Source organism: Ostrea edulis, chromosome 7, assembly GCF_947568905.1.
Source record: "Ostrea edulis chromosome 7, xbOstEdul1.1, whole genome shotgun sequence".
NCBI classification, from domain to species: Eukaryota; Metazoa; Mollusca; class Bivalvia; order Ostreida; family Ostreidae; genus Ostrea; species Ostrea edulis.
In genome coordinates, this window is record NC_079170.1 from 51,734,904 (window position 1) to 51,748,066 (window position 13,163).

Below are 13,163 nucleotides of genomic sequence, written 5' to 3' on the forward strand. Positions count from 1 at the left end.
GAAAACACCGTTTACAGCTTACTTTCTTTTTTATCAAAATACAGCTGAACGTCCTGACGATTACGTCATTTAACATGCATTTGATAAAAGATGTCATTTTATGTAAAATTATCTTTGAAAAGCTTTTGATTCATAGAATTTGAAATCTTGTGTTTTGGATAATAGAATTCCCTCATTGTGGACAAATCTTCCGAAACTATGAAAACTACATGACGACATTTACATGTTACTATGATGGCGTCTACAAATATACTTTAAATTGAAGTATATTTAACCGCTGTCAAGAAAAATAACAAAGCTGCGGGACTGAGAACAGCAGTTTCTTTGAACAGTATTTTATATCATTATGAAAATCGAGAGCATAAAGTATATTATTGTTAGATGCATGTGAAGTTCATATTAAAGATTTGTGTATCATCTTTTTTCTTCAAGTGTTAAGTTGTAAGAAGCCAGTGCATTGAAACTACTCCACAAGTAGTTTTTTTTAATAAACATACTCAATTCACTTTTATGACAAAATATGTTTATTGAGGCAACAATTTTATGATACTTCATATATACAATGAATTGTAAAATCAAAGTTTATCACAGCTCAACAGAGAATGGACGATATTGAAGTAAATATATAAACTATTCGTTAGAAAAATCATTCTTAAATGCATCAACAGAAACAACAATGTTTAACCAAAATGAATCACGTGATTTTTTACTTCACAATGTAACACATAACCATAAGCTGCATGAGGTATATGATCAGTCTACTCTTCAAGCACATGAACACCCCGCCTAGTCGAACAATCGGCTCTCCTTAATACAAAAACAATTATACCAATTTTCACCTTTTCACAAAAACACCTTTTCAAATGACAGATCTACGTAGTAATAAGGTAAGTTTAGATGTTCAATTATAAAAAAAGGATTATGTTCCATCACAAACTCTTATTCACGTATACATTTGCATTGCAGAATAATAAACCTTAATCGCCTGTTTTACGTTCTCATTCACTCTTTAAATTAACTAGTATACTTTCATCTCACGCCTAAACATTTTAATAAGAGTTTGTTAACCCCTATAACATTACTTTCAAACGATGTAACAATGCAGTAGACAGGGCTTTGTGTCTGGAAAGTAGATTTCGAAACACATATGCATTTGGCAAACCATACAAAATGTGTGTTTTATTCAAAAATTTTTTTTTTGGTTTTTTAAAGTTTTTTGTTGTTTTTTTTACAAAAAAAAAAAAAAAAAACAAGATGTGTATTGTATTACAATTTTTGTTACGGCTATCATCTACAAAGAAACGAAAGTCACACGAAATACATTGTTATGAATTTATCGAAAGGTACACACTAAATAGAGAAAACAATGTACAGTCAATAGGTAGCTGGTAAGAGAGCACTACTCAAAAATCACACTCACTTTACTACCTACCAATAAAATTGACTGTAGATTGTCTTCAAGAGCACTCAAGACGTTGTTTATTTTACATATTCAAATACTGTGGTGGTAAAGATGCTAATTATTTTAGACAAAATAATATTCAACCCGTCCCTGTTCCAGATTTCGGGAAAAAACAACTATATACATACACACACGTAGGAAAAAACTTAACAAATATTGCATGGCACCAAATATGCATTTCTAACAAAAAACTTCCATTCCGATGATAACAATTCGCACATAGTTTGAACTTCAGAAAATCAGAATCAACGTTGTCCTCTAAATGATATCTAGCATCTGGTGCATCAAAATTGGTACCGTACAAGTTTTACACTAGTATATCATACAAACCTTTAGTAAGATGTTAAGCATATCTAGCAAATCTAGCTTATCTTCGAGAACAACAAAATGGTAGTACTTCCTGGGCAACTACATTCTGGTCGTGAAAAGTAATATTACATGAGAGAATCGGTAGACTAGTGTACTTTCACTATACTAGAACGTTTGTAACCTGTAGTTCAAACTTACAGCGATATAAATGGATGAAAATAAATACTGATAATGGTATATGATAGTAACAGTCACACTACATCGGTACGTCCTTAACAACCAATGCCTAGGGCATATCAAAATATATCAATTGTATAACAGTCTTTCAGAAAGACATTCCATTGGAAGATGATATCATATTCATTCAAATGGGGATCACAATAGCACTTATATAGTCGTACGCTTTCAATCGTTTGATTTTCAAGTTCATATTTAGTGAATTTAAATGTTGGATTAAATAATATGGCAAAATTATAGCAGTTCGTCAACATATTCAATTCTACACTGAAATACTGGCACATCAATTTCGTCTTCCAGAACATGGGCATCTAACGTAAAATAATAGTTTCCTTCTTGTGGCAAAGTTATGTGGAAGGTTTCAGCGTTTTCAACATCTCTAATTTCTTCAATAATGTTCTCTTTTAGACTATAAGCATCAAGTTCTGGCCCCGGACCAGCATACTCTAGGGACGGATTCACAGCTACGTTTCTGAGTAAAACAGTAATGCTTAGTTTGCCATCGTAAGTCCGAATCACAGACTTCATGCTTAATGGACGGATATTAAAGTGAAACATGGCGGGCCACGTTTTCACCATTGACTCAAATCCTTCAATTGAATATGTCTGATTCATCAGAAGCCACCTCTTTTCCTTAGGATAATGCGAGAGCAAGAAATTATCAGGCGAGGTCATGAAGTAGTGGTCCATATAGAATCTTTCATGTTTATTCTCTTTGTCACGCCTGGCTCCATACTGTGGGTCGACTAATCGAAAGTGGCCATCTAGCTGAACAGCACACCATGTGTGCTGAAATTTGGATGACTGGACAGTGTTTCCTGGTAAATAGTCTTGACTTTTCACATATCCATCGACTTTCTCGCATTTTATCCCTGCCGCCCTGCAGATTAATATTTTATAAAAGGATGAAATACTTTCTTTCATAATAAAATGGATTATGTTAGTAGAATACTATACAGTAGATAAACTGTCGGTTGTTTATCAGAATTTATTCTAACTTACTTGCAAAGCTCCTGATACAGCTGTGCATACGACATCTTCTTCTCAGCTAACATTTTGACTTTTGTAGCTGGCGCTATGGACTTATGTTTCCCTTTTGGTGGCTTACATAAGTCGAGACTTGTTAGCCAGCAGTACAAGGCATGTGCCTTTAGTTGTTGTGTCATAAGACCTTTGGTAATGGCAGCAACAAGGCTCTTTACGTCACTATGACTTTCGGGTTTGACCTTTTAAAAAAGAAGTCGTTAAATGAGAAATCCCATTACATAAATGTGAATCAAAACAAATTGTAAACTATTTAGCTAATATCAGAATGAGAGTTACTCCTGTACTGTAACAGAATACATTTAGCTAATATCAGATATCAGAATGAGAGTTACTCTTGTACTGTAACAGAATACATCTAGATTACCTTCTCCACTCGGTCAATCATCTCAGGTGTTTCCGTAAGGCAAGCTTCGTCGATGTCATCTGTTTCCGGTTCTTTTGTGGCCTCGGAACTGGAGTAGCTGGAGTAACTTCCGGAGGACATGCTGACAGCTATTCCACTGTCTGGCCGACTCTTTACGCTACTCTTACCCTCAATCTGAATGTGGAAGTTTTCAAAGGGTTACTTTACGTTTTAAGACCATTTAAGTACACGTTTTTTATAAGTATAGATAAGCATTACTCCATTGATATATTTCTGGTTTTCAAGTGAAATGAATTACTATTATACATCTTTAATATGGGTTTTACTTATTTTCTTCAAAATATACCTCTTCCACTCTTGTAAGCATATGATGTTCTTCAGCTCCTTCTGACAACGGTTCCATTGGTGCTAAACCTGTCATTTGTGGGGCCCCTGCTCGTCTCTTTCCGGTCATCACTCTCTGGTTTAGTAAACCATTCTGTCGTGTACTCTGAAATAGTCATTTGTCTGGTTAAGAAGCAAGTGAAAACCAGATGCCCTAAAAATGTATCTCCAGTGCCCTAGAAATCGCGATGACACTATATAGATAGTGAACATAGAAATACAGTGTCCCGTTCCGTGTAACCGCTGTTAACTCTTGCTATTTCATCGAGTCATACAACTAAGCACTGTCTGATAAGCGAAGGATGTCACTTATCATATTAATGCATTTAGATTTGTGTGTTCTTAATTGTACATTTAAATCCTTCACTTGAAAGCTAACGGGTCTTTTTTCTCGAGAGTGAAATTTCAAACATTTTCAAGTCGATCAAACTTCTGTCTAGTAACAACAATTGCTGTAAGTCTAGTGACGTCACAACGATTTCTTCCTGCAGACAAGTCTTCAAAACATCTCATGATAAAATTAATGAAGCAGAATTAATGGCTTTGGGTGATAAAACTGCATATTCTGAATAAATATACCATTTAACTAATCCTTAAATGGCTGCTCTCAGGTCTGTAATTGAAAAATTCATAATTGAAATGCTTCAGAATTATTTAGGCATTGCGTTCTAGGACACAACAGACGGTCTGGACTTGTCAGTTGAGGTAAACTACGCGCAGCTACAATTATTCTAAAAGGCACTTAATTAATTAGTGCAATGAACAATTTCCATTTCCTTTATCTTAATTCCTGATATGCCTGCACTTTATCACTTAATTAGGTCGTGATAATATAAAGATTAATTGCAAATTCTGATAACGATTGAGATATTATATCTGTCTCTTTTGAAATTTTTGCCACGATGAAAGTACATGTACTTTTTTTTGTATGTGCATAACAGTCGAACAAAATGTAGCATTCTGTGTCATCATTACTCTTCATGTATCCAAAATTATCTGCATGCACATTGTAACGTTTAGGTATTTTTCACAAATGTACTAAGTAAAGATTAATGTTTTTCCTTTAAACATTTAATAAGTAAAATAAAACTTACATGGTAATCGACGGGGCGAACTGTTAACATCATCTTTCACGAGTTTAAATCCCTATAAGCCTACGATGTCAATTCACAAAATATATATCACCGTTCACTTTTTATATACACTGCGATTGGTTTCACGAGTCGATGAACTATCAACCCGACACCGGAACGAAATCATGGGTCAAGTTGTCACCTGTTAAAGGACTCTATCCCCAGGAGTAAAAATATACCTATCCTATACCCCACACTTTCGTGATAAGCGATACGTTGGTTGCATGCACTAGAAGGACCCAAGGCGTTTTAACAATGATCTAGGTCCATAAAACTCATTTAAAGAATTTCTAGCTCTTTGCGTCAACAATAAAAAACTTGCTCCACTAATTCGTTACATTTAAACAATCTACGAATCACACTGGAGGTATAGGTGTGGGGGATTGGTTAGTAATCGTTAAATTCGTCGCGTGTGAAAAAAAACCTCATTTCATGGATCCATTTCCTTTACCCTGCTCCAGACAAAAATGTCTGAAGGATCATTAATATTGATGAATTTTACATGATTTCCACAGATCAGGTTTACAACTTACATAGACTTGTTTGCTAACCTAAATGGTAATCAAAACACGCTCAGTGTACATCAGAATGTTATTGAACCCTGAAATTAATGTTGCGATTTATTAATTTTTTGTCTTAAAACTTATTTATGGATAAATCAAACTCTGTTCTGTATAATGGAAGCAGATACTCTGATATTTCTATAACAGCCTGATACAAACAAATACGAGTTACCCATGCTACTATAGCTAAATACTTTCTTTGAAAAAATCCCAAAGAAGACAATGTAGAATGTTTTACTCTATTCATCCACTTCTCCTCCACTAGCGCTGCCTCAGTCTTGGATTTAAACAAAGCGTTTTGGGATACGTATTCTTATTTTTCTGCATGACTTTTGATGTCTGAGCTTTTATGATGAAACGAAATTATCAACGAAATTATCAGCGAAATGTAACGCTGGTGAATTGTACTTTACAAGTCGAGCCATTTGGTGTTTTTCAGGACTGTATGTGTATCTACAGTAAACTGAAAACACGATACTTTTTTCAATAATTATAGTGTGGAAAAGGTATTTCAACACATAAATCCTTGTTTGAAATATACGATTGTCCTTACAGTACAACACTATACAAAGCCTGCGAGTTATGTGATCTTTAAACAATATAGTTTATTTTAAACGTACTGCTATCAGATTTTACGAATTACATTCATATACTTTCTAGTCTTTGTTCCGTATAAGTCGCCTGGGGGTAAAACACTGTAGCATTTAGAGCTTTTGTGTGCCTTGCATCGAGATTGGGTTCCAAGTGTATGAATGGTAATTTCAACAATAATTAATTATCGAAGAAACTGGAAACCTATTGTGACGTCACAATGATATTTACAAGGATCAAATACATTGGTTTGTGTTTAATATTTGGCATAAATATCAAATTTGATTGATTTGCTGTTATTTATGTTTCAATAAGAAAATCGGGAGATATGCAATGAGTATCCCCTTACAACTACTCTCAGTGTACATGAGCTCACTTACATTTTCGTCGGGTGAAACAATGGAAGAATTAACTAGGGGAATCAAACACATGTTGTGTCTTAATTCGATTTTAAATCTTATAAATCTAAAGTACTTGTGATATAAATTTGGAGAGGGTTCAACTATTTCGTTTCCATGGGTTATATAGAGCAACCCGTCTGAGGCTAGGGGACTTAATCCATAAACAACCAGGAGAGAGTAGGTTAAACAGTTCATAGAAATAAGCTTATTATAGGAAAGTCTGGTGATTTCAGTTAATTATTCAAATCCAATGTCTTCAAATATCCTTAATTTCTCTTTGTTCGTTTTTTTCTTCTACTGTTATTCGTCGTGGCAATTGAAAGATAATGCTATTAACGATTAGAAAACGAGGCTTCAACATCTTTCTCGTGACTGGATATACAATTACAGTGTATAACGTGGCCAGTCTTATATTCGAACTTCAATCGAGACATTATACATGTGTATGTTTACGCATTTGGTGTCGCTCATTACATTCATAATTATATAGCATTACTATTTGAAAGTTGCTTAATGTTACTTGTACTTTTGTTTCCGTTGCAATGTAGACATTTCAATGAGGCAATGACGACGATTTAATGGATACGATTTGCTCTTATTTATGATCGAAGCACTTCAAATACATATTGCAACTAGCTTTGCTAGGCGAAGATGTAGCACTTTATCATTATTTTCGCCGTGGGGAAGCAATCTTAAAAACATTTATTTAGTGATTTATAATATACCTCTTTGTAATATTTTTTGGCAATATTGTACCAGAGTCTTCATCCTTTTGAAGAGGAAAAGTCATGTGTCATTCAGTTTGACAAAAGAATATAAGCATTAGGTAGTCCCCTGTCTCGTTATCTCTCTCTCAAAGAATGTTATATGAAACTTTATTAAACAGGATCTTCCTGTTAATGGAATATATGTCAATGCTTATATCAAATTATCCTTATATATTTCATCCATGATGAAACAGTAAAAAAAGATTCTTCATTTTAAAAATTACTCAATTTTGAAGGAGATTTAGCCGTTATGAATTGCAACTCAGAATTTAACCAGGATTTAATGCTCATATTGAAATGATTAAGTATTTAATAAGACCTATAAAAGGAATACAGAAAAAGTCTGAGGGAGCATAACCTCGATCTATTTTTAGATGAAATACAATTGTCAAATAAAGTTCACATTTAGCTTAGAAAAGAAATCTGAGTAAACATTGAACATTTGTTAAAGTATCGATGTAAATGATAACTCTTTCGTGACTCTTCAGAAAGACTAAGGATAACGTTAGTCAACAAATGTCATATTTAATCCTGCATTGTAATCACAAAAAGACTTAAATTGACAGTTATACCAAAGCAAGGAAAGCTAAATCTCTTCACTTTCTCACAAAGAAACATTCCAAGGATAAAACTTATCTCATTATAGTCTTAACTTGGCTTTAGTTTTCTGGCAGTATATATCATGAGATTGTTTTCCCCCTGTCATCTCAATGTGTTTTATTAGGTAATACATGGTTTCGTAACTATTTAGATTCCTCTTTTAGAGTTTAGACATTGTCAAGAATGATTGTTCCCGTCAGCTTTCAATTAATTTTCATCTGATACTCACCTCGTCTAAGTCATGTTTCCATCTGCGCATATCCGGCTCACTTCGTCGGCTACTGCTGCTGTTAGCAGAAGATTCAGCACGGGTGTCACCAACTGCATCATTCAGACTGCGGGTGTGTTTCAAGGGTGCGGGACCAACTGAGATCGCTTTCACCCTAACGTTCCCAGTCTTCTTCATATGTGCCACTATTTGGGTCTCTAGATCCTTTCTTGTGATGGCATTCCTCTGGATTAGTTGGCGAATTTCTTTTATAAACTCCCTATCTAGTCGCAGAAGTTCCTGAAAGATGACAAGACAAATGTATAGGACACCTGTTAGTGCTGCTAGTGACATCTGAGTGTATCCATTTGTTTTCTTTTCATAATTTGCTCAAAGTCTTCCCCCATTGTAATCAGTTGTAGACTGATAAACACAATCTTCAAGATAAAATGTGGTCTATTTAGTCTATATAAACAAGAACCATTAAAAGGACAAAATCCAGTTCTATTTCACCTTAAAATCACAAGCTCATTTGCAATCTTTAATTAAAGATCCACGGGAATTGTAGCCATTTTATGAGCGCTTCGTCACTGTCTCGACCATTGTAGGTGCACACGCTTTTAATTACATTGTAAGACTGAAAAACTTTTCCTACTTTCAAGTTCTATAAAGTTCCAGTCGTTCGTTTCAAATCAGCGAAGCGTTTATGAGGTCCTGCCCGACAATAATTCTCTTAAGGCTTCTTTTACAGACAATAGAAAATCCTTGGCTAATACCGTCTTTGTGAGTAAGAGGTGAAAGAAAACAATACCGAAGGGCCAAATGTGTATTGCGATAACAGTGGAAAATATTAGCTTAATACATATATATATTCAAAATTCATTTCCATCGCGAACCTTCATACTTGATCTTTTATCTAGCAAAAGAAAGTTTGTCAAATTTGCGTATTCCGTAGAGGTGTCTGGGACTTAACGAGTGAAATCGGAGAAAAGCACATGCATTCAAGTTCATTTTGTAAGAGTAAAGCACATGTAAAAACATCAACTATATCATTTACAGACCGTAAAGAAAGACGTTACTGTGTCAAAATATAGTGATCTTAAATCTAGTCATTGCAATATTGTGAAATAATGCATTTTTCACTTATTACATGTACATTATATATTCATAAAAAACGTATCATCAAGATGCATACTTCCCGTATTAAAAGAGTGTTAAGTTAACTAATTCCTATAATCTACACGTTCCGGAATTTGTAAATTTCAGATAATCAGCATTTTCTTTTACTTTAAATTTCAGGATGTTGAGGATGGTTGGAAGTAGGAAAGTGGGTGGTGAGTATATTAATGTTTAATAATGCGAATTAAATAAGTGCATAAGAGGAATTTAAACGAAGATCAATTCATTAATTAAGCTTTTGATTTTCTACCCACTCTCTGCTTTGGTTTTTGTTTTAAGGACTACAGACATAAACCAATTCACGTTCACAGCTACACTCTGGACTGGACAACAGTAAAGAAGTCAATGTATCGCATTACATCCTCCGTCTTAGGACTGATTTTCTGCTGCTCATCAAACACTGCAGGTTACACATCGAGTGAATTACTAAGGTGACATATATGTGTATGTACATGTACTGTCACTCCTTTTGCTTCGCAAATAAGACAGTGTCTATAGAAAGCAGAGCATTTGAATATAGAATGCTTTCCCATGATGTCTTTGTGTTGAACCAATAAATGTCCAAAACTTACAAAATTCCATTCTTATTCTGATTACACATGATATGTACGTGTTTTTCAAACTTTTTAAGGTCTTAAGGGGTATTTTGCTTAGATATGTATTGCTGTCAGAGCGGCGGTTTTTTTATTTGTCCAATTACCCATTGCAAAAGAATGTGTGACAGTTTGATTGCTGTCAAAGGCATCACACCTGACCAGCACTCCAGTCTAAAGAAGGCTACTTAAAAACCAAGTTTTTTCAGCCTTATGATAAAATGTGAAAGAGTGTGTCAGAATGTTTTTATAACTTATTAAAGGAAAATGAGACTCCTTGTGTAGTGTTTTTTAGCGAATTAAGCAATTGTTATAGCTTCGGGTCAGTATTGGTGTGACTAAGTTTAAACATTTTGAGTATATATACTATCAAATATTTAACTAAACGATTACATGTATTCCGGAATTCAATAACGCATGTAAATCAATATTGGCGTAAATAAGAGAAAACTAATGCAGAAATGAAAGGTATCGCGTCACATTCTAAACAAGGCATTAGGTGATAATTCGATTGATTTGCCGCAAAAAAAAAATTAAAAATGAGTGTGTTCTAATTTCGTGAGTGTGTTTCTGGCACTTATAGTGCACACAGAGCGAAGAAAGAACATCCTGAAGATTACACAGAATATCTGAGATATTTGAAAGTTGCAAGTCTTGTCACACAAAACGACAATCTATATTCTCCGTAGAGGATTCTTTGAACCGTTTTAAAAGTGCAATCATCAGGTGCAGTGGTCTAGACTGTCATCCGAAGCTAACATTGCGTTTCTAAAGCAATAAAATCCCCATACATCGAACAGTCATTGCAACAAAACCTGAAGTGTTTCCACAATTATAATTGTTCTTTCAAACATCAATGAACATGCCTTTTTGTGCCTATCATTTCTATGATTTGAGTGAATATATGAACCTGGACTCGAAGATCAAAATTGAAAGCAACAGCAAATCAAACAGTTTTTGGAATCATTAAAAGAAAGATAGACATAGACTCTAACTATCACCATATACATGTATTCTTATGACAATTATTTCTCAATCTTCGAATTTAATGTAAACGACAGAAGACATATGCATTCCTTCTCATATCTAACGTTTAACTTAAACACCCAATCTTTATTTTAAAATTCACAGACCAATTCGAACTTTGGATTTTTTTTTCCTTCTCTTTTTTGTATACGCAATGAAACGTGATCTTGTATCACCTGGCAAAGCCAAGAAGAAAAGTTTATGCAACAGTTTCGTGTTAAGTAGCCAGTGAATGTGCGATATCGATGTAGTTTAATTAACTGTTATCAAAGAACACTGAAGACATTGCGAGAGATGTCAAGACGTACTGAATGTAAATAATTAGAGCGGAAAACAATATACACGGATCGTTGCATCAGTAGTATCTGAACTTAATCAATTATGAATTGAGGTCTATGATGTCTTAGAAGCTTATGAACGACCCAAGTTACATTGGCAAACTTCAAAAAGACTCACATACATTATAGAGGACTACACAGTCAAGCTTATCCCAGGAGCACTCTAAAACTGTCCAGATATAAAACAGGTGAAGAAAATTTTATAAAACACATGATGTTTTCTTCCTTCTCAAACATGTACGGTGTATGCCCTAAATGAAGCATTCTACATTAGAATACAACAGGCTTTCTTACAATATATCTGTACTACACATACTAATATATTGAAATTAGAGATTTAACGTTTTAACTGTACAAAAAAGCCTTACATAAAGAGCTTATATGTGTAACGTCATTTCGTTGTTTACGTATTCTATCTTCAAAGACGAGACGACCAACGCAGAAACACCCAGCTTTTACAGATTACGTATTTATATCCAGGTAATTGGTGAATTGTCAACAAAACAATGCGAAGGTTTGAGGGAAATTTATATTTAATGAAAAATACACTCTACAGAGACTATATTCTACTGAAAATAACGTTTAAAAATGAGAACATTAACTACACTCTGAAATGTATGATGAAAAAATGTATGATGAAAAACAAGTTCAATAAGGAGTTATTCACTAGTTAAGCAAACATTTGACCTCATTAAGCATGCACGTTCATTACATTTACCCTATCCCTAATATCTGGCGGATTAATATTGAATGTAACGGGATACACCGCAAAAACTGATTCAGTACTGGCCACAGGGCTTTGAATCCTTTCACGAATAATAGGATTGAAGTATATTGCACTTTACAAAATAGTGCAAATTCAATTATTTCCTTACGATTTAGAATGTGCATGTGTAACAACTGGGTACTCGCACACATAAATAATTCAGATAGCATGCAAGATACGGATTCATCGGTGGTTTTGTTTTTCGCTCGTCATTATGCTGTAGTCAAGATTTTTTTTATTATTAATATGAACAACCGTAAATCACCATAGCTTTTGTTTATGTCTTTATTAATTCTGTAAGTCGGTTAACTGCATATTGTGTAATTAAATTCAGTTACAATTCCAGATAAGCTTTTAAAGTATCAAATATAAAAAAAGCATTTTAATGGATAATACCCTTCCTATGGACATATCAATAAAAATCAATTTAAAATCAAATTTAACGGGCAAAGATATCTAGAGATCACTGCATATTGATTTTGTTGTGTATTATTGAAAAAAAAATAATCAATTCAACAAAACTATTTGGATAAAATATATTGTTCCCTACACATATTTTTTTACAATCAAAACAAACGTCTAATGATCGGCACCTGTGATTCCTTTTACACCGGTAAATTAAATGAAGTCCGACTACTTAAATAGGTGAATAATAACACTCAAGACATTAAGAACAGCAGATTAAGTACAAAACACGCTAACGTGATTACGGAATCTCGACCAAAGCTTCTTGGGTAGTGAGGTTAGTGTGATTTTTGTGCTACCTAGTATGACACAAGGGCCACATGGGGTTCCTGCAATATTAGTGGATTAGGGCACAAAGCCGACAGAAAATGTGTATTCTTCATCGATGAGAATTATAATGGATACCAAGTGTAAGATATGATCAATCACTTCATAAACATTCCTCTGTAAAACTTGGTATGAACGTTAACAGAGTCATTTGACAACCACGATATGAGTATTACCCGTCCTACTGTTCCATGGGCAGTCGAGGGGGCCAAAACAATGGGCTTCTCAATCTCTCTTGCTACCAGACCAAATGAGAGATTAGGTAAACAGTTCTAAGTAAACATACTAGGAATTCACTATTAAAAATCAAAGTCAAACCCAGATCTGATACGGAGGATTCGCATTGTCTAACTAAATAAACTCCGAAGAAATGACCAGGTCGTGAAGTTTCATTGAAATAGAG

General features: G+C 34.2%; 1 protein-coding gene across 8 annotated transcripts in view; it reads right to left on the bottom strand.

Moving 5' to 3' along the window:
* Nucleotides 1–501: 501 nt before the first annotated feature.
* LOC125654800 (uncharacterized) overlaps nt 502–13,163 on the bottom strand; it is a 54,329-nt gene continuing 41,667 nt past the window's right edge. For all 8 annotated transcript variants that reach the window (XM_056144698.1, XM_048884885.2, XM_048884886.2 and 5 more), the window contains 5 exons: nt 8,088–8,366; nt 3,766–3,909; nt 3,420–3,593; nt 3,011–3,234; nt 502–2,888 (listed from right to left, as the gene is read on the bottom strand). In XM_056144698.1, the coding sequence (XP_056000673.1) occupies nt 2,243–2,888; nt 3,011–3,234; nt 3,420–3,593; nt 3,766–3,909; nt 8,088–8,366 (1,467 nt within the window). In that variant the 3' untranslated portion in view covers nt 502–2,242. The remainder of the gene's footprint in view (nt 2,889–3,010; nt 3,235–3,419; nt 3,594–3,765; nt 3,910–8,087; nt 8,367–13,163) is intronic.